Raw genomic sequence first — 23,232 nt, forward strand, 5'->3', positions numbered from 1 at the left:
AACACAAATATAAACCTAAACAAAGACAAGATCGTTGAAGTTACTGGGAGTGTACAGATGGACTACAACAATGAGATTACACAAGTACATAAAAAATATGATGATAGAACTGAATGAAATCACTAAACTACTCAAAAGTTGTAATGACAAAGTTGAAGAAATAAAATAATAATATTTCTTGGGACACGTAGTCAACAGAGAAGAAATGCCCACAAAACCATCTGAAGTTGAATCTGTTTAATACTGGGCAATATTGTGCTCGAGGTAAAATAATTTTTGGGACTCTCATTGTTTTGTAAAAATCACTTTCTGGCATAGTTCATTCTCTACACATATTACTTGAAAACTACTTAATTGTTTTGACTGATTATTACAAACAACCAATCGACAAACTGAAGAAAGAAATAACCAGAACTCCTTTTATAGGTGTACTCAACCCTTGAAAATCCACTTCATTTATATATAAGTCAGTGGTTTTACAGTGAGAGCATTTTTATGACAGATATAACTTGGAGAGTAGTGTATGACTGTCTACTATAAGAGGTATTGTACAACTTGAAATGAACTACCAAGTATTGTTTGAGTCATAACTCATTTCCATTATTATATTTATGGACAAGTATTTATATTCTTGGTTGATTATGTAGCACTAAAGGGTCTGATAAATTCTCACAATCCAGAAGGCGAGATAAAAAGATGGTTCTAGAAACTTCAGGGGTGTAGTTTTATCATTGTCTTGGACATAATATCGGTAATAGTGACGAAGATCCAAGTTGGACCAACACTCAACTGACAGATGTTCAAACAGAAGATGCGAGATTTATCATGCCTACAAGAAGGATTGTTATGTTAGGAATGGGAAGATGCTAGTGGAGAGAAATAATGGCTACACTTGGACTTGGATAACGACTAGTAGACCTAGTACTTCCACAAACAAGACTGATTCAAAGAAGTTTCATAGACACTCCAACTCTTTGTAACGTAGAGACCATACCACTAGAAGATCTAAGGAAGAGAGATACAACTGTGAACTTGTAAACAGTTGGCTATTTTTGTGGATTAACGTTAGAAAACGTGGATCAATATCTTTCACTGCTAGTTTGAGATGTTAATAGAAGTGCATAAAGATATAGGCAAACCATCAGTGATGTTTGAGAGAGGATTTCTATTAAGAAAAATTCAATAGAATCGCCGTGGACAGAACCATCAAAGAATTTGCTTGGTCACCAGAAGCGTCTACTTGATAGTTCCTCAAATTCCCAGTTGGTGTCTTGAAAGATCAGAATAGAAAACCATAATCGATATCACACTGAAACGTCAAAAAGTTCTGCACTTATAGAGAAGAGCTCCGAATCTTTTGAGCACCTGGCAACATTTCTGTTGGTTACCAACATAGGGACAATAAAGATCAAAAGACCAACATAACTTACTAAAAAGATTCAGTGGATGAAGAGATTAGTATACTGTTTTATTTTTATATTAGTAATGCTTTTTAGACTTCACAATCTAAGAAGAGGCAGTATTGAAATGTTTTCATTTCGATATTTACTGGATGGAGCTAATGAAGTTATCATATGTAAGTTTCGTGAAGAATGCAGAAATAAGAAAATAATATCAATACGAGTTCTAGTGAAGTATTGAGTTAACAAGTAAATGGTTGAATAATTCAGTTAAGTGTTCGCAGTGAGAATTATCACGTTTATTGGCAAAGACATTATGTACGTTTATTTGTAAACTAAGAGTAGTCAACATTAGTATCACAGTTTATATTGAAAGTTTGTTTTTAAACTTAGGCCTAATCTTGTGTCAAAGTGAAAGCAGTCTAATCTGAATAAATAAACGAATTACTTTTAATTATGTAAACTGGACTTGGAATTATTTTTACCAAATAATTGACACAGAATTGAGTTAAAATGGTTCATTTTGTTGGCTCCATCGTGTTTCATCAGGGCTTTTAAGAAACAACAATCTTCGAAAACAGATTTTTAGCAACATGGTTAAGAAAACATTAAAAGTGTTCTTCAGATGTTTAATTATAACGTGGTAATATAATCACTGGTAGCAGCTTTAGAAAGGACTTCTTTTAACTTAAAACTGGTTGTGCTTAACGTCTTTCTTCTTTCATAGCTGAGATTTTTTTCAAACGACAGAATGAACACAATGGCTTAGCATCCCATCTGTTCTGGTCAGGCAAATGGTATATTTTCCATTTCTCAGGGGGACATATTGCTCTCCGCGTTCTTCTTGGGTGATTTCCTTGTTCTCAGACACATTATGCCATCTTCTTTGGTGGAAAAAAGAACAGAATTTCATACTGTCTTGATTGTTTCTCCTACGATTTTTGTATGACAAATCGTTCACACGTTCAGTCGGATCATGGCGGTTTTCTGAGGTCTGATATTGAAGGTTGCTTCGTCTTCTCCGATAATGTTTTTTTACCACAGTAACTTCCAATTTTAGAGTTTATTCCTCTTTTAATGCTGCTTGTGACATGAGTAGACATGCGCATACTGATGTTTCTGGGCATGTTTGCGGTTTCGTCAACGTTGCTGTAGCTGGTAGTCTGAAAGTCCATACGTAACCGGACCAGCCTGGTTTTGAAACATGGGAAAAATATGTGCAGAAACGTTCGCCGATATTTTTGGCTGAAGAGACAGTAGAGAACAAAATTTCCAGCGGAATTGATGGCCATCAGGAAGTTGAATATGTTTCCTAGTCCACGAGTGATAGCGTTTTGGGGATGAAAATTGGTGTAGACCAAGAGGACAGCTGTGGGTATCTGGCAGACCATGAACAGTACGACAACAGCAATCAGCATAATGGTTATCTTACTTTCCTGATGAGTAGAGTCTCTGTTGTTTCGACGTCTGGTCATCGTGTTACGCTTTATACTGGAGGCGTGTACAGATCTGACCAAGAAGGAGTTGAAAATAGTCAGAAGAATCAGAGGTATAAAAACGAATACAAATACACAGAGCCAGTAGTATATGTTTTTATAAAGCACATTCATTCCAAATTCAGAGAAAGTTGGCTGTACCGAGGTCTTATTGGTAAGAGGATCAGAAACTTCTATGATAGTCCATTCAAACGGTGTTGGAAGGGTCAAGCAGCAGCAAATGAGAGCCACAATAATAACCACTTTTTGGGCACGTGACACGGTGCAGTATACCCTCCTTTTGATTGGATGACATACTGCGAAGTATCTCTCGACCGTGAATGTTACAGTTAACCACACTGAAGTGTTGCTACAAGCGTCGGTCAGCAGCAAAGCAAATGGCCATAGTCGCCAATAATTGATGTAGTGGGGATCGGTAAGGCCAGGGTAGTGAGCAATGGACAGAATGAATATACAGAACAAGTACAGCATGTCAAAAACAGCCAACGCAGCTAGATAGTTGTTAGTTGAGGAACGCATTTGCCGTCGGGTCATAATGACAATGGTCAGTAGGTTTCCTACGATACCAATAAAAGAGATAATTGGCACAAACACTCGCTGAATCCAAAACCGACTGAGGTCCCGAAACCGTACATACACAAGACTAGGATCCGCCATCTTAGGTATAGTTACGTTTTCAATATTTGGTCGCAAAAGAAAATGACAGTCACTTGCTGATGTTAAAAAGAAATCTGAGTTCTTGAGTGTAGTATTACAGTTCCAGGAGTTGAGTTCAGCCATCCTGAGGAATTAGACAACCTTTAAAAACAGGAAGCTAATCCAAGAAAGTCGTCATTTGTATTTTGAGGACTTGCTGCGCCATCTAAAAAAATCATAAAAAGAAAATGAGAATAGAAACAAATAATAAGAGTGAAATAAAAAGTAAAAAATAAAGAAAAATGTTTAAGTACTCACTGGACCCAAAATTTAAATGGTTTCTGAAACCATAGAAACATAAGATCAGGCTTCGTATACTTTCAATTTGAGTTTCGTTTTCGAATTTCTTAAAAGTAATAGCCTCTAAAGCTAACCGCAGAAAAAAGTCAAGTCCCTCTTTGGCATGCTCGTTTTACTGGATTATCTACTATATGTGTGTATAAATAACGAAGAATCAAACCCAAGATCTTATCGCTGTAAATTCGTACACTTACCAGAGTAGACGTACACTGGAGGCGTTAAAACAGAATTTAATTTCATTATCATCCCGGTATTTTAATAGTGAATTAATTTCTTTGTATTTCGATCTAGTAGAAAAGTCTTATAGACTAGTAAACTATCAAAAACAACTTCGCTAGTATTTGTGCTGCTCCAAATGTTTAATTTCATTGAGAAACAGAAATTCATTAAAGTTAAGTTTACTACAGGTAGTCGTAGTTACATATCTGAAAACCACGGTTCGAGACCAGTCACAGTGTTCTTAGCACTTTGGAGCCGTAATTTACAGTGAACCACTAGTAATCTATCAGACAATACTACCTTTAGGGTTATGTGCTGTTGATTAACATGTTTAAACTTGATTAACTTACCATACTAACATGTTTAAACTTAATTAGCTTACCGTATTAACGTGTTTAAATTTATCATACTATCATGTTTAAATTTACCATACTAACATGTTTAAACCTAATTAGCTTACCGTATTAACGTGTTTAATTTACCATACTATCATGTTTAAACTTAATTAGGTTACCATACTAACATTTTAAATTTACCGTACTAACATGTTTTAACTTAATTAACTTACCATACTAACATGTTTATACTTAATTAGCTTACCATACTAACATGTTTAAACTTAATTAGCTTACCATACTAACATGTTTAAATTTACCATATAAACGTGTTTAAATTTAATTAGTTTACCATACTAACATTTTAAATTTACCGTACTAACATCTTTTAACTTAATTAGCTTACCATACTAACATGTTTATACTTAATTAGCTTACCATACTAACATGTTTAAACTTAATTAGCTTACCATAACAACATTTTAAACTTACCATAATAACATGTTTAAACCTAATCATTCTATCTTATACAGGCAACAAAACATTTATCTGTTTTCACGGGGTGTTGAGTCCGTTTTACTTGACCATACAATTAGGTAAATTAATTTTGGTATATTAATAATGGTATGATATTTCGTTGAATTCGTTATTCAATATTATACAGGGAACCAACTGTTTAATGACTGAATATTTACGTCACACATTCTGTTTTCAAATTAACCTCTGTTGAAGAATAAAAGAAATCCTTAACATGTATAAATATATCCAGACCCACGTGCGGCCAAAACAACCTACAGGAGACACTGTGTGTCACTTACAGGCGTTAGAGTCCATAAAATAATTCAAGACTCCTGGTTGCGAAAAACCGCAACAAATTTAGTAAAATACATCAGAGTCAATAAACTGATTGGAGGTGCCAGACTACATAACGTTAACCTAATAATACAATTTCAAATAGCTTCTTCTTGTGATTAAAAACTATACTTATAGGTAAAATATGTAGAATGTCTTGACAGGAACATAAACATAGAAAGAAAGGAGACTGTGGTGGTTTTAGATGTTGTTTTACATTTGTATTATGTTTGAATAAAGTGAATCATATTAACCGGAAGCCAAAAAATGATGTTGAAGACTAAAGAGAAGGACAAGTGACCTGAGAGATCAAAATATAATCAGATTAGAAGAAAACAAGGTGTATGATACTGATTTCAGAAAATATGGAAACGCTGAAACTTCTAAAACCCATTACCGCTATATACAGCTATATCGTTTTTCATACTTAATAGAGTTCAAATGTGAAAAAAATATTCCGAATAGGAGTCACGTAGTTTATTTCTACCAATAAGCGCCTTCTGGGATATAATATTTCAAAATTTGTCGCAACGTCTAGAGCAGGGGTGTGCAACAGGCGGCCCGCGGGCCACAACCCGGCCCGCCAAGCCATTTAGTGTGGCCCTAGTTGTTGTAATCTAACCATGTGGCCTGATCTGTAATCCAACGCAAATGGAATATTTTTAAAAGCATCGATCCTACGGGATTCCCAGGCTTCGACTCGACAAACTTCTAAAATTATCTTTGCTAGAGAGGAGCAGGCCGAATTCGATTGGTCGGCCTCCTTAGGGCATGAATAGGTGACGTGCACTAGCACTATTGTCTACGACTCAACGTCATGTCCTGAACCTCGCCTTCGCCCGCTGGCGACAATTTTCCCTAACCTCTGCTGTCCGTCATTCATTATTGGTGAAAATTTTATTACCTTTTACAGTTACTACAAGAGATTGAAGGTAAATTGATTATTATTTAGCATATTGTTGTGACTTTACTGAATTTATTAAAATTTTTGCTTTCAGATGCATCTGATTCTATGTACAGTGTGATTCGTTATTCGCGGGGTTACGTTCTTTACCCTCCCGCGAATAGCGAAAACCGCGAATATTGGATGCAGTTTTAAAACGTATATGTATGCGATTATATACTATATGAAATGCTTCCCAAACACTAATGATACTTATACTCATTGATGCAGTAATAATGTAGCAATATTGCATACTGTTATGTATTTCACTAAATTGTACCGTGCGTTACCGGGCTGTGCTTTGCCGTTTGCGTTGTTGGGGAAGCTGAGGCAGTCAGCCAATAGCAGTCCAATCTTGTTTGGTGAAGACGACAATTGATAAAACGGCCTGATTGAGTAAATACAACAGAAATCTCCTCGAAAAGCCCTTTCAGTCTCTGTGACTTACAAAAACGCAGTTCGCGCATAACCCGCGAATATGCGGGGCCGCGAATGGCGAACCGCGAATAGGCGAGGTCACACTGTATTTTGCTATTCTCAATTAATTTAAGTACCGGAAGGCTATGATCGGATGCCAATTTAGAAACATGTGTTTCTGTCCATAAGAGGTTCCATGTGTAAATAAATTCTATGTTTTTTTCTACTTTGCTATTTTCGTGAGAATAATTTTGTTTTGATTTCAGGGCTAGTAAAATGTCAGCAGTTAAGAAACGAAAAATTGATGATGAGGGAAGGTTATTCAACAGCGAATGGTGCACAAAATATCTTGTTGTCCCATATAATCAATGTGTTGTCTGCCTCGTCTGTCAAACTACAATTGCAGTCATGAAAGAGTACAATATTAAGCGACATTACGCAACTAAGCACTCCTCCCAGTTTGATGAAATTGTTGGTCAGGCACGAAAGGACAAAATTGAACATTTAAAACATCCATTGAAAAGCAACAAGGTGTTTTACCACTTTCAAGAAAATTCAGAACTGGTGACAAAACTGAGTTTTAAGCTTTGTGAATGTATGGCAGAAAAGGAAAGCCTTTCAGTGATGGAGAATTTATTAAAAATTGTTTAACAATATTCACAGAATATGCATGTCCAGAGAAAAAATATTTGGTGGAGCAAACTAGCCTTTCCCGCTTTACTGTCTCACGCAGGACAAAAGATCTTTCAGAGGACATCAAAGAAACTTTGAAAGAGAGATTGAATTCGTGTGAAGCTTTCAGTCTGGCTTTGGATGAAAGCACTGATATCAATGACACATCCCAACTTGTCATTTTCATCAGAGCTGTTACTGCAGGCTTTGATGTTTTCGAAGAGTTTTAGATATGGCAAGCCTTTCCTCCACAACCACAGGACAGGATATTTGTGAACAAGTGCTTAAGGTTGTAGAAAAGTTTGAACTGAATCCTTATAAATTATGTGGTGTTACAACAGATGGTGCTCCTTCCATGACAGGTAGGACAAATGGATTCACCAAGAAATTTCTAACTGCAATTGGAGCACAAGACGTAGTTGTAAGCCATTGCATTATTCACCAAGAGAGCTTGTGCACCAAAGTTCTGGATTTTGCAGAAGTCATGAAAAATGTCGTCCAATGCGTAAATTATATTCGAACACGAGGATTAAATCATCGACAATTTAAAACTTTTTAGATGAGCTGGACAGTGAGTATTCAGATGTTTTGTACTTCTCTGCTGTACGTTGGCATAGTAGAGCTGCTACTTTGAAGAGATTCTGGAATCTGCGAGAGGAGATTAAGTTCTTCATGGAGAGCAAACGTCAGAATGTGGACTTCTTGAGCAATGAGAACTGGCTGAATGACTTAGCATTCCTCACAGACATTACACAGCATCTGTCTGATTTAAACTTAAAACTACAAGGAAAAGTCAACTTGTGAATAAGTTGTTTGAGCATATTTGTGGTTTTGAGAAGAAATTGGAACTTTTCCAGGTTCAGTTGAGAAGAGCCATATTGACCCATTTTACATGTCTTGCAACCAGGAAACTGGAATTTCCTAATCTGGATTGCACCAAATATGGAACCAGTGTACAAAAGCTGCGTGATGAGTTTGCAAACAGATTTCCAGATTTCAGACAAACTGAAATTAGATTGAAATTGTTCGCTCAACCTTTTAATTTGGCAGTGGAAGACAGTCCTGATGATTGCCAAATGGAACTCGTTGAACTGCAGGCTGACATGGACACTAAAAGGAAATTCTCTGAAAACAGTTTGCTAGACTTTTACAAACTCTGTGTACGTGAAAAGTTTCCCAATTTGTCCCGTCATGCACAAAGAATTGCCTCCCTTTTTGGTAGCACCTACTGCTGTGAGCAATTTTTCTCCAAAATGAAGCTCATCAAAACCAAATGTAGAAGTCAGCTGACTGATGAACATTTGACCAGTCAGTTAAGAGTGGCAACCACTTCTGTCAAAGCTGATATTGACAAGCTCTGCAAGGACTCTAAATTTCAAGTGTCGCACTAAAATGATCACTCATGCAAAATATAAAATATTATTGCTTGCATTTTGAGAATTTTTTTTAATTTATTGTGCATGTACACGAATAAGCTTGTTTTTTAAGTGGCCCCGCTTGATTGATGAAGTTGGTTATATGGCCCACCGACGAAAAATGTTGCACACCCCTGGTCTAGAGGGTCGGTTTTTCGTGACCGGGAGTCTTACGTTGATAGATGATCTTAAAATGTTCTCGTCACTGAGCACGGGTGCGTTGGATTGTATGATATAAAGGACAACTATAGCGCACGATAAAGGTCTAAACAGTAAACATGTGAAGTTGAGCTGTTTATACAACGGTTAGCTGGATACGTAATACTGGTAAAAACGACATAGAGATTACAAGAATAATTATTTATTTGTTTCGAGAAAGCTTCTTTTTAATTTCTCACAAATTTACCCGAGAGCTATCTGCGCTAGCCGTCCCTAATTTTCAAGTGATGGACAAAACAGAAGAAAGATAATAGTTAGTTTAATTCATTGGACTACTTTTTACCAACAAATAGTTGGATTAACTGTTACATAATAGCGCCCTCATGGCTAAAGGAACAAATGTGTTCGGAGATGGGTTTCGGGGCAGGATTAGGATTATATTTGTTAAATAATTTTTGCACAAAAAATATACCAGGGCTACCTGCACATAGCAATTCATAGTTTTCAATTTATTATTATATAGTTCTTATAATGGGCTCAGAAGGCTATACTGTGAGGAGCATTCTTACAGTGACAGGACCTGAAACACAAATTCTGGAATACACATTCCTGAAGGGCTTGTCTTTAGCCTACGCTCTGCCTCTCTGAAAGACATCCATTAATTGTCCTTTGAGAAATATGGAAAATGGAAGGTCGGTATATTTAATATAAAAACTAATATCACATTTCACGGCCCAGCATGGCCAGGTGGTTAAGGCACTCGACTCGTAATCTGAGGGTCGCAGGTTCGAATCCCCGTCACACTAAATATGCTCGTCATTTCAGCGGTGGAGCTGTTATAATGTGACTATCAATCCCACTATTCGTGGGTAAAAGAGTAGCCGAAGAGTTGGCGGTGGGTGGTGATGACTAGCATCTTTCACTCTAGTCTTACTCTGCTAAATTATGGACGGCTAGACCAAATAGCCCTTGTGTAGCTTTGCGCAAAATTCAAAACAAACAAAAAACAACCACGTTTCTCAGAGCATACAGATGAGTAAAAATTAGTAGGCTTTCGTTTTACTAACCACCTAACTAACTAACTTCATTGAATACTACCATATATTTAATTTGTTCCATCAAGGCATTCACATTTTTCTCCTTTCAACCTTAATAAACAAGTAAATTTAATTTTTTTCTTCAAGCTTGTTTTATAAATTGTTTTATAATGCACCATTTTTATTTGGAAATATCTGTAATGTTATTTTAAAAAAATCTGACCATCTGTTAAAAAAACGAATTTTATTTTCTTCCATATAATATTCGCACAAAACGGATATTGTATTAGTTTATGTTTCGTTTTTATTCTAAGAGAATAGAAAAGTGTACAACTTTGGGTTTCGTATTGAATTATTCCATCATCTCTACGCGCACATGGAACCATGTGATAAACAAAACTGGGTTCAACAAAAGAATTGTCTACAAAGTTACTGATTACACGTACAGACAAACAATAAAGTGATGGAAGAGACATTACTAAACTCAAAAAAACAACAGATGCTTAGAGATATCTTTAATAAAGTGATATCTTTAAACTAAACTCAAAACAACAATAGATGCTTAGATATTTCTTTAATAAAGTGATATCTTTAAACTAAACTCATAACAACAATAGATGCTTAGTGATATCTTTAATAAAGTGATATCTTTAAACTAAACTCATAACAGCAATAGATGCTTAGAGATATCTTTAATAAAGAAACATATAAGTTTGTTTGTTTCTTTGAATTTCGCACAAAGATAAACCCTCAATCTTACCATTAGGCTGCAGTTGGAGGGAAGCGAGAATGTTTTGTTAAGCATTCACTCTATATTAGTCCTCAACTAATAGTAAACTTGGAAAACAAACATGAATGTTTGGAAACGTTTCTTTCGTCAACTGTTTTTGTGTTAACAATGCAGAAGACATTGGATCATGAAACGATTAGATCAGTCAATATAACCAAACAACTGATATTTCTGTGTTTCAGAAAGCTCTACTTTCAAATACCGTTCTGGACGAAACAGATTTTTACAAACAAATACAGTTGGTGTCAGAAGTGACAAAATTTACTCAGACTTTGATCTCTGATCATGGAGTGGTGTGGACTGTAGATATCTTTGTTTACATACATTTTACATCTCAAATAACCGTGACGTTCCAACAAAGCACCACTAGATCTGATTTCAGTTCGGGTTATTTTAGGTTCGACTTATCGTACTGCGCTTGTTTCACATTTAAACCTGTAACTGATTAAGGCTGACAATGTCCAGTGAAAGAACATATCAAAAATAAACTCATATTTCAGATAAGCTAAAACACACACACAAAGGTGCACAAGCAACAAGGCTCTGTGTGTTTACAGCAAGATTGTGCATGATTCAGTTTATCTTAAACACGACGTTGGAGTCTGAATTAACATGGCCACATACATACACAGTTTTGTTGGTATGCTATGGACTTCATCCTATATCTAAACAGAGCCTTACTTCGTTTTGACCGGATACGTATAGCCTGGAAGCACATGTGGTATTCAAGAAGTATGTGGATCTACGTGAATATAATAAATGTTGTTGAGATAAAATATATAAGAACGCCCTTCCGCTCATTTACCCCTTGTGGTTAATCTGAAATGCCTACGTGCGTTTTGTCAGGTGCATCGCTGGCTTGCTAGCAAGGATATTTAGATCATAGAATGTTCTGCTATATGTAATATACAGAGTGGAAACGTCATCACGACAACAAATCATTCTGACATGTACTTAAGTCGCTGAATAGCACAAGAAATAGGAACTTTGTGAAATCGTTTAAAGAAACAGATGGCGCGAATATTAGGAACCATGTGCTCTAGTTGGCCATTATGTAAGGAAGAAAAAGAAAACCCACCTTTCCATTCGCTTGTGGCCCGGCATGGCCAAGCGCGTTAAGGCATGCGACTCGTAATCTGAGGGTCGTGGGTTCGCATCCCCATCGCGCCAAATATGCTCGCCCTTTTAGACATGGGGGCGTTATAATGTGGCGGTCAATCCCACTATTCGTTGGTAAAAGAGTAGCCCAAGAGTTGGCGGTGGGTGGTGATGACTAGCTGCCTTCCCTCTAATCTTATACTGCTAAATTAGGGAGGGCTAGCACAGATAGCCCTCGAGTAGCTTTGTGCGAAATTCAAAAACAAGCAAACCATCCATTCGCTTTTTTCCTATCGATCCTCAACATGAAAAACGTTTTTTCCTTTAGGGTAAATATGCAACTTCTGTGAACCATAACGTCATAAGTGACGAAGGGTTAGGCGCATGCTTACTGGAGCTTTTATTTGTAAATAGTCTCGGACTAAAACACAAATTTGAAAACAAAGTCTTCATGAGTGATGCCCATTTATAATTCTTACTTAATTATATCCCGTTTTAAACGCTCTGTAACCACGTCGTTCGTTTTCTCTTTTTCATAAGTGGTTTTGCTACCCATGTTGGAAACCTTTACTAAAAATAACAGAACAAAACTTCGAGGAAGCCACACGATATCGATGTGTAAAACTGGATTAATTTTCGTTCTTGTTTTGTGAGTATGTTACATAATTTGAACATAGTTTTTATTGTAACTATCGGCTATCTGCACTCGCCTATCTCGAAGAATGATAACCTAGATACTCGCCGTTAAATTCACTGTTAACCCACGAAAAGACTTGAATATAATTAAATAATTTGAAGAATTACAACACAAGAAAACAAAACGAAACCGAAATACAGCGACTAACTTGTAAATTAAAGTATTTATTTTGCTTTTATTCTTAATTTTTATCTTCAATAAAGCCAATAATGTTAATATTCCTTGTAGAGTATAGGAGTAACAGTTTATGTATTACAATCTATATTCCCCTAGTGGCACAGCGGCATGTCTGCGGACTTCCAACGCTTTTAAACGGGTTTTGATAGCCCTTTGTGAAATGTTGCACCTAATTACAAAAGCAACAAGAACAAGAAAACAACTAGAGGGCGTTGTCTTCGAATCGTCTGTTTTAGTGTCTGTACTCATGCGTGTCGTTATTACTAGATGTACTTCCGCAGGATACCGGATAGTGTTCCTTAGGGAAGACCAACCGACAACACACTACTTTGCAGTTGTGGGAGTGTAACAGGTGACCGAAAACAATCCCATTTAAGGAAATTTCCAAAGCAAAATAATTAAAAAGGACATTCGTCAAACTTCATGATTTGTAAAATATTAAATATTATTGGATACAGCGTTTAAAATATTTTTAATGTTATTTTGTTTATTGTTTCACTTAATAGTAGATTTATGAAATGTGTTTTGCATTTTTTGGTTTAAGGTGTTGATATTCCTGAGATTATGGTAGACGATATTGTTAATATTAAAGGTATCTAAATGGTGGTTCAATGCATTATAATCATTGTAGAAATGTTTGTTATATATGATTGTCGTAAACAATTCGCAGGTTACTGTTTTTATTCTATTCCGACTTCTCTCTCTCAATATATATATATACGGGTATATAGCTAGCTTACTTTTAATATCATGTTATTTCATTATTTGAGATACTTTTTAATAAAAAATAATATCAAACATCTCCACATGCTGTTTGGGCAGGTCGTGACCTAGCGGTTATGGAGTGTGGAAAAAAAACCGAAGTTCAAGACGTAGAAAGATAAACATGCTTCACACTTTTAGCTATGAACGTATTATAAACGTGACAGTCAGTTTTCGTCATTTGCTTTAAAGAGCCGGTCAACACCTACATTGGATCAAGTACTGCTGACTGGCTTCCCTTCTCTCTGGTCAGATTTCAAAAATTGGAACAGCCATACCTGAAACCTAAGGATATCTAACTTGTAAACGTCTCACTAGAGGGAAAGAGGAGGAGCACGTGCCACCTCGTTTTGAATATTTGTGGCGTAAAATGGTTTCAACTTGTTCGCTCGCTTCTTTATCCTTACCCCCCTACTTTTTAATAAAGTTAGACGCACGTGCTCTGACGTCAAGATGAACGTAGAAGAAGGAACCTTCCCAGTTTCCATCGCGACTTTCTGTGATTCAAGTAACTGTATCTTTGAAGTTTTCCAGTTTTTATACCTTCTTGATATTTACTAACAACCGCTCAAAGAACGCAATGTTTTCTTCACATACCGAGAATTTTACACAGTTTTCCTATAGCGCGTGATTGTAAACGACTGGAACAAAACGTTCAATGACCTGCGGTGACAATGTTTCGTTTCCCTTCGACGAACTTTTAAACGTCCTGATGTCACATTTGTTGTATGATATAACATAGAAAACAATTAAAATATTGGTAGAGAATTTTTGTAGCGATATGTTCACAAGAAATGCCTTCAGAAAAACCTCGTGCTTGCGTTAAAATAAAAAAAAAATGTCTAATGAAAATAAATGATAGTTTGCTAACCTGAAAAAAAACAAAACAGAAACGGAATTTGATATAATTGTATTTATGGTGTTTCTAATAAAAATATAAAAAATCTTTGGAATAATTTGGATTATAGAATCGAACAAAACATATTTTCTAAAAGGACTGTTCGTAATTACTTCGAATGAAGTAATTATTTTTAATCTTTTAAGATATTGTTTTCATTACGTTGAGAATAGAGTTCCGTATTATAAAACCAAGTCTAAGGACTAACCATTCAACTAAAGGTTAAGCAGAAAGAACAGAAAGGTTTGTTTTGAATTTTGCGCAAAGCTACACGAGAGCTATCTGCGTTAGCCGTCCCTAATTTAGTAGTGTACGACTAGAGGGTTTGTTTGTTTGTTTTTTTTTTTTTTAATTTCGCACAAAGCTACACGAGAGCTATCTGCGCTAGCCATCCCTAATTTAATAGTGTACGACTAGAGGGTTTGTTTGTTTTTGAATTTCGCACAAAGCTACACGAGAGCTATCTGCGTTAGCCGTCCCTAATTTAGCAGTGTAAGACAAGAGGAAAAACAGCTAGTGATCACCACTAACCGCCAACTCTTGGGCTACTCTTTTACCAACGAATAGTGGGATTGATCGTAACATTATGACGCCCTCATCTTTGATGCGATAGGGATTCGAATAGATTACGAATCGAACGCCTTAATTCACCTGGTGAGGCCGGGCCGTCATTAATAAAAATGTCATCATCACACAGTCTTCGCAGGTGGTCACCCTCCCAAGTACTAACCACCGGTGGACCGTCGCTACTTAGGTTTAGGAATCAGACGATAACACAAAAGACAATTATTATTTTCTAAAAAGATTTCATTAAAGTCACTTTCGCAGCCACTAATGAGCGTCTTAAACGTGAGTGAGCTAAAACCATTAAAAGTTGCACACTAGCACAACATTGTTAGTTATGTATAATATATCAGGTCATTCCATAAGTAATATTCCAAAATTCAATACGGAAAGTGCATCATTATTTCTGTCTTTGTAGAAGGCTTTAATGACTAAAATATGTAGTAGGACGTGTATAAAAATGTTTAGACAAGTAAAAGATACTAACCCAACTCCACTTTTTCATATCATTAATCAAATAAACCTTTATGAAGATGGATGTGTCTGAGTAAATTATTAGGCACATAATGCTTTATGAGTTTAAAAAAGGCAATAGTGCAGCTAAAACTACACGAAACATTCAAGGTGTTTATGGTGCGGAGTCTCTCAATGAAAGAAAATGTCGAAGGTGGTTTCAGAAGTTCAGATCAGGTGACTATAGTTTAAGTGATGCGCCACGTTCAGGTTGTCCTGTTGAGTTTAATGATGACTTGTTGCCAGCTACACTTGATAAAGATTGAGCTGTAACAGTTAAAGAACTAGCACAGAAGCTTAATTCAACCCAATCCATCAGTTTACCGTCATCTGCAACAGCTTGGAAAGGTGTCAAAACTTGGAAAATGGGTCTCCCATGATTTGACAGAAGCTAACCTTAGAACAAGAGTGGACATTTGCACTTCTCTGCACTCTCGTGAACGTAACTCACCTTTTTTTGGACAGGTTACCGACTGGAGGTAAAAAATGGATATATTATAAAAATGTTAAGTGCCGCAGACAATGGCTCAGTGCAGGTAAACAGGCTAAGGCAACCCCCAAAATGGACCTCTACCCTAGGAAAGTCTTGTTAAGCGTTTGGTGGGATATTGTTGTGTGATACACTTTGAGTTGCTGCCACTCAATGTTACATCAGACTTCTATTGCCAACAGTTAGAGCGCTTGAATGTTGCACTGAAAGAAAAGGGATCTGCTTCGATCAAACGTAAAGGTGTTGCGTTGCATCAGGATAATGCACGGTACCATACAGCAAGGATCACATCTGCAAAAATGGAAGAGCTAGACTGGGAAAAACTTTATCCTCCTTATTTTCCAGACCTTGTCTCATCTGATTATCATCTATTCCGAAGTTTGCAGAACTATCTTGAAGGAAAAGAGATTGGAACACATGAAGATGTTAAAACTACTCTCTCTGCATTCTTTTCCTTCAAACCCCAAGAATTTTATAGAAGTGGAATTCAGAAGCTTGTGAATTGTTGACAGGAAGTAATTAATAATAATGGAACACTGTTGATTAAATAACATTAAAAGCGTTTAAAATCCTTTCTCTCTCTTTCTGAAACTAAAATCGGACATTACTTAAGGGATGACCTGATATATTAGTTATTAACATTGTTAGTAATATATTATCATCCCAGCAACAAATGTTATAACCGAACATAATCCAAACATTTAAGTTGTTTTCAGACAAAACATGTTCCATGTTAATCACGGAAGAGTAATCTAAAGTTAGCCAATAATCAATACGTCTTACTGAGATTATGACCATATTTTTACGTTTTTATGGCCTGGAAGTCATCCTGTTTACGAGTTTTGAATTGTTTTTGTGACGATTTTGCTTACATATTTTTAATTGAATTTTTGACCTGCATGCTTAAACAATTTTAGTTGTGCTTATGACCTCTATGATTACACGACTTTAGTTGTGCTTATGACCCCTAAGATTACACGACTTTAGTTGTACTTATGACCTCTATTATTACACGACTTTAGTTGTGCTCATGACTTCTATGGCAATTCAAAATTTGCATTTTTTCCAAGCTATTATATAAGTGAACAACTAAACTGTTCAAATACAAATCACCACTGATGTGCCGTAATTACTGATGTGAAATAAACAATACATAATTGCTTATATTTGCTCTAAACAGTGTTTAGCTTTTTTAAGCCTTGAGACTTAGCGCCGAACCACTGGGACGTGAAATAACTCGTTTGCCTTAGCGCAAAGCTACACAAATCTCTCTCCGACATGAGGATTCTGAGAAGGAATTGAACGTCTTTGTGAAGAAATTCAAGATGTGTCTCACAGTACTTAAACAAGAAATTAACGTAAATAAATACATCTTATATCCTATATCAAACCTTGGTGGCTAAAAAGTAAGTGAAGGTTGAGAAATATATACGTCTAATTTGATGGTTGTATAAAGAATGATGAGAAATCTATATAGCATTTTTGAGACATGGACTATATTTGAGATATGCACTTTTTGATCATGGAAGAGTATAATAACATCTTGACAACGTTGTAACAAGATGATTTGATTATTGTTAAGCTACATAAAGAACTATCTGTTGCTGCCCATCACGGGTATCGAAACCTAATTTTATCTTTAGACTAATTGTTTTTGTTTGTTTTCATTTCGCGCAAAGCTACACGAGGGCTATCTGCGCTAGCGGTCCATTATTTAGCAATTTAAGACTAAACGGAGGGCAACTAGTCATCACCACACACCGCCAACGTTTAGGCTATAACCTTTACCAACGAATAGTGGGATTGACTATTACATTATAACGCCCCCACGGCCCAAAGGGCAAGCATGTTCAGTATGACGGGATTCTAACTCGCGACCTTCATATTACAAGTCGAAGGTCTTAACCATCTGACCATGCCGGGCCTTAGCATTGGAAGTCTAAAGATTTAATGCTGCGCCATTAGAGGGCGTAACAAGAAGTATAATAATGAAGATGAAGACAGTTGATAGAACATTCAATATTTGATTTACCAGTTTGAACGTTTCGGAATAACTAATTCTATTGTAAGCGAAATCTGAAAATTACGTTCCAAAGAGATAATAAACGTGGATAAAGCATCGATAAAACAATATATATATATATATGGCACAATAGCTGAGTTGTGTGTGAAAACGTAGAACAACTGTAGGTCTAAAGAGTTTAGTGAATCATTAAAGGTTTGACAGTCTTTAGCTATAAGTAGACTTTATTTAATGTGAAGTCCAAGGTCTGAAGATCCATTGCTGATAACAGAAGAATCGTTAAATAAACTATTGTGACCTGTGTACGGGTAGATAAGTGACTGTGTTTAAGTAATGGAAGGTAGGTTGTTCTAAATGTTCACAGACTCTGGTTTGTAAGTGACATGTCGTTTTGCTGATGTACGTGACCTTACAGCCACTATCCGTACCGAATTTCTTAAATTTGTTGTTTAAGAAATTTTATTTAATCTTCGTTAGAAAATTTCCTAAACTACAAATTTCAGCCCCTGCCAGTGTCCACACTGTCCACAAAGTTCCCCTCATTATCCCTCTCACTTTAATGAGCTACCTGTTAAAAAAACAACTCCCTTCCCCAAATGAAAAAAAACTCCTACTCTCAATTTCAGCTTAGAATAATATACAAGCCTAGCCTCTGCATCAAACAACTATTTTAGTACAAATATCAAGTACCCAAACTACATCCATGGATCATATATAAATATAGAGGTAGTGGCTGTAAGGTCACGTACATCAGCAAAACGACATGTCACTTACAAACCAGAGTCTGTGAACATTTAGAACAACCTACCTTCCATTACTTAAACCCAGTCACTTATCTACCCATACACAGGTCACAATAGTTTATTTAACGATTCTTCTGTTATTACCACTGGATTTTCAGACCTTGGACTCTACATTAAATAAAGTTTACTTATAGCTAAAGACTGTCAAACCTTTAATGATTCACTAAACTCTTTAGACCTACAGTTGTTCTAAGTTTTCACACACAACTCAGCTATTGTGTAATATATATATATGTTGAACCACTTTCCTTGATAACTAAACAAATTAACAGTTATCTTATTATAATCTTAGCAATAATCATCTAATGATATAATAAGTTATTCTGAAATGTTCAAACTTCTAAATAAAATGTTTTGTCAACCGTTTCATCTTCACTAGTATATTTTGGTTTCTTCATCATGAAGCCATTGCTAGAAATGTAAAAATATTTGAGTTTTATCTTAATGTTTTTCTGTATAAAAACCTGAGTATATATATATCGTGTCCTTATGCTTGTAGAAGGAAGAAGTAACTTAGAAATATGGATAAGTATATACGTATGTATTTAAAAGTTATGGATAGAAGGGTAAAGCTGTTACTTCTTCCCACGACAAGATAACGGATCAGCTACACACAAACTCTGGTGAACCACCAAATGCGACATCAAGAGGTGTAACGTTGGAGTACATCTGACAGCTATCTTGAAGTGTCAAGCAGGTTTGATAGTCCTTAGGTGATACCAGAATAACAGAAGTTGACCAAATCATTCACGGTGAGTTAACGACGTCTGATTCAAACTCTTAAAGGTTTGACGAGGGATAGAAAAGTGTGTTTCTTTTGGTGACTTGGCTGACAAAAAACAAAAATCTTGAGATCGTAGCTTGCGGATGAAATGGTTTCTACTGCTGGTAAAGATTAGTGTGAAACTGTGTTCTCTACATGTATATAACAACTTAATACGGCACCTCATGCAAAAAAAAAAAGATAACACTTTACATCACGAAAATATTTGTGTTGATGAATCTTCGAAAACGACGAGCCCAGTTTTTTGTTTCTTTCCTTGTTTAGGCTGATATGTTCAAATTGTACAACGCCCCAATCTTTGTTTGTGTGTATATTTAGGTTAATATATTCAAATTGGACAATATATCCAGAAACTTAAAACAACAAAATTGGAAGGAAGATTGTAAAAAAATTTACAAGTCTAAAAATGTTATAACTTCATTGTACAGTTTACTGGTTTGGCCACATTTGGAATATTGGGTTCAGTCTTGGGCTTATTTATCATCTTAGGAATGACATTGAGAAAGGTAACTAGAATGGCGCCTGTGATGGAGGAGTTGTCATACGAGAAGAAACAAAAATACCTCAAACTGTTTTCTCTTGAAAAAAGAAGAATTGGGGGGTCTAATTGAGGTGTTTAAAATTGTAAAGGGAACTGATAATGTTGATGGATCATCTTTTTTTCATTTTAACAGTGATAACAGTAGGACTAGGGGACGCATAATTTTGACAGGGTAGGAGTCATCTTCAGCTAAGACATTTTCATTTCTAACAAGGTGGTAAGCCTCTGAAATTCGTTACTTTCGGATGTTGTGGAGAGAGTAAATCTAAGTGAGTTTCAGAAAAGGCTTCATAAGTATATAAATGATAAGGACTGGCTTTAAGAATTTATTATTTTTATTTAAACGGAGTTTGGAGGATGGACCAAGCCGAGATGTATCGATAGATTCAATGTTGTAAACCTTATATTGAAAATGGAACTTTGTTAATTTTTATTAAACTTCTCTATTAACTACCACTATAGGATTATTATTGAACTAACATAAATTGAATTAAAATACAAAAAGTATATATACATTAAATTGATAACTACTATAGACATGGAGTCAAAATAGGAATTTGTAGCTTAAGAAAACAGTATAGACACTATTTACAGCTTAGTTTGTTTACTTTTTTAGTCTATAATCGTAAGCTTGAAATGATAATCTTTGCATTTTGATTCAACTTGTTGCTGTACTTTTTTGACGATCCCTATTCAATTTTTAAATTAAGAAACAGATAATTAAAAAATTATTAAAGCTCCTTATGTCCTTTAAAGGACAATACATTTTAAGCTACATACGTACATATGAATTTTATGTTTTCCAGCAGTTTACTACTCTTTTTTTTTTTTTTCATCCAACCGTTATTTACTGAGCCTTATCTATTTGTGTCTAAGGTTTCATGCAAATATGCGTTTAAGAATCGTCGAGTGCAAAGGAAGACACTCACAACAATATCGTATATATTAAACATTAGTGAAAGAATCCGGTTTCACTAGGGTTATTATGTTAATAATGTGTGTATTCTGAACCCATTTCAGCATAAATGTATAACCTGTATACTATGTTGCTAAGTCACCTGACATAAAAGCCACTGTTGGAACACATTGTTACTAAAACGCACTGAATATTCTATATATTACAAGTTGTCACATATAAAGAATCACTTCTATGTTTTCCGGCTATCTTGCTTCATTAAAAAGATGTTCACGTGTGGATAAGATAAGTAGTACCCAGGTGTACATCCTCAAGTTCCACTTAGTATGGGTGCAGATTTTCAGGTTTCTAGGTTCTTTCTTTATTGAAACTGTGATAGCCACGGCTCATTCCTATATGATTTTTCGCTATCTTGCCTCATAAAAAGATGCACATGCACATGGTTAAGTAATAACACTCAGTTGCACACCCTCAGGATCCATTTTGTATGAGTACAAAATTTCAGGTTTGTAGGTTCTTTCCTCCTGGAGCCATGGCAGTCACACTCACAGAGAAATGTATGTTTGCACGCACATGCGTGTACACACACACGTGCGTGTATGTCTCTGATTTATATTTGTAACATAATAAATCACTTCTCTTCTGTGTGGTTTTCGCTAATTTCCTCATTTATTGTATGTATATTGTACAAGATGGTCTCTAGTCAACTACAGATAAACATGTTGTATTAATGTATGTATGTTGTAGAAGGTGATCAGAAATTAACCATAAATAAACGTGTTGTATTATTGCATTACAAAGTGGTCTCTAGTCAACCACAGATGAACGTGTTGCCCTATTCTATACTGTAAAACATGGTCTCAAGCTAAACATAGATAAGTGTTCTATTATTGTATGTACATTGTACAAGGTGGTCTGAAGTTAATCAAAGGTAAAGATTGTCTCTTGTGCTGTTTTATTTTAATCTCGTTTCCATTTGCTCTTTTAAATAAGTTTCTAAGTACATATGTCTCTCCAGTTTCACTTTCACTTTTTACTTCTCTGCATATTACGTGAAGTCGAGTGTTTTAAATAAATTTCCTTGGATAAATTTTGATGATTTCTTTATTTCACAAATGTATCTTGAGCACGTTCTTCGATTTCTCTAAAACTACTTTCAAAAGATTCAGTTATAGATATAATAATGGCAGACCCGTCTTCATGGGATCTAAGTGTAATACACAGAGTTAGCGAGTAAAAGTTGTATCGTGCATATAGAAGCTTTAATGACAGCGATATAATGTATACATAAGCATTATTACTAGAGATATAATGTATAGGTAAACATTGTTACTACTGATATAATATATAAACAAACATTGTTACTAGTGATATAATATATACATAAACATTGTTACTAGTGGTATAATGTATACCTAAGCATTGTTACTAGTGATATGATGTATAGATAAATATTGTTACTAGTAATATAATTTATACACAAACATTGTTACTAGTGATATGATGTATAGATAAATATTGTTACTAGTAATATAATTTATACACAAACATTGTTACTAGTGATATGATGTATAGATAAATATTGTTACTAGTAATATAATTTATACACAAACATTGGTACTAGTGGTATGATGTATACATAAAAACATTTTTGTAAGTAACGGAAACTTACTGTATCCATAGTTACAATATAAAAGTAAATGCTGTTTCTCTTCATAGGTGTTGCTATTTGTTTAAGAAATTTCTGGTTTGGGTCTCATAGGCGTGGGAATGTTCGGCGATTCAATATGCTTTCGAATATGGTTTTCCTTTCTGGTTTTTGAAGACACCAACTGGGGATCCAGGGTACTCTACAATATAGAGGATAACTGATAATCTTCTCTGTTCAGCTAATTCCTTCTCTCTTTTGCTCAGCCTCATGTGTTTTATATGCTGTGTTCGGCGCTTGAATATGTGTGTTGTTACTTTATGAGACGGGTTATCGTAAAAGTATTTGATGAGCATCGATTTCCAAACAAAGCAACGATTATAAATCTCTTCCATAAGCTTCTGCACCGTAGTCTTATGCTTACAAATAACTTTTAAACTGAAGTTGCTTGTTAGTGACAAACGACAAAACTAAAACTTAAACTTACTGGTATAATCTACTGGCCGATTACTGGTATAATTTAACGGCCTATTAAGTCACTCATCTGATTAGACGAGTTGGCCAACAAGGATCCAAACATTTCACAG

The 23,232-nt window shown here is 35.4% G+C and overlaps 1 protein-coding gene across 1 annotated transcript in view; it reads right to left on the bottom strand.

Annotated features, from left to right (window-relative positions):
- Positions 1-1,903: 1,903 nt before the first annotated feature.
- The window catches only part of LOC143238494 (FMRFamide receptor-like), a 35,862-nt gene continuing 14,533 nt past the window's right edge, over positions 1,904-23,232 (bottom strand). Inside the window, exon 2 of the mRNA XM_076478780.1 lies at positions 1,904-3,758. Within this exon, the coding sequence (XP_076334895.1) occupies positions 2,375-3,676 (1,302 nt within the window). The 5' untranslated portion in view covers positions 3,677-3,758 and the 3' untranslated portion in view covers positions 1,904-2,374. The remainder of the gene's footprint in view (positions 3,759-23,232) is intronic.

Source organism: Tachypleus tridentatus, chromosome 13, assembly GCF_004210375.1.
Source record: "Tachypleus tridentatus isolate NWPU-2018 chromosome 13, ASM421037v1, whole genome shotgun sequence".
In the NCBI taxonomy this organism is placed as follows: Eukaryota; Metazoa; Arthropoda; class Merostomata; order Xiphosura; family Limulidae; genus Tachypleus; species Tachypleus tridentatus.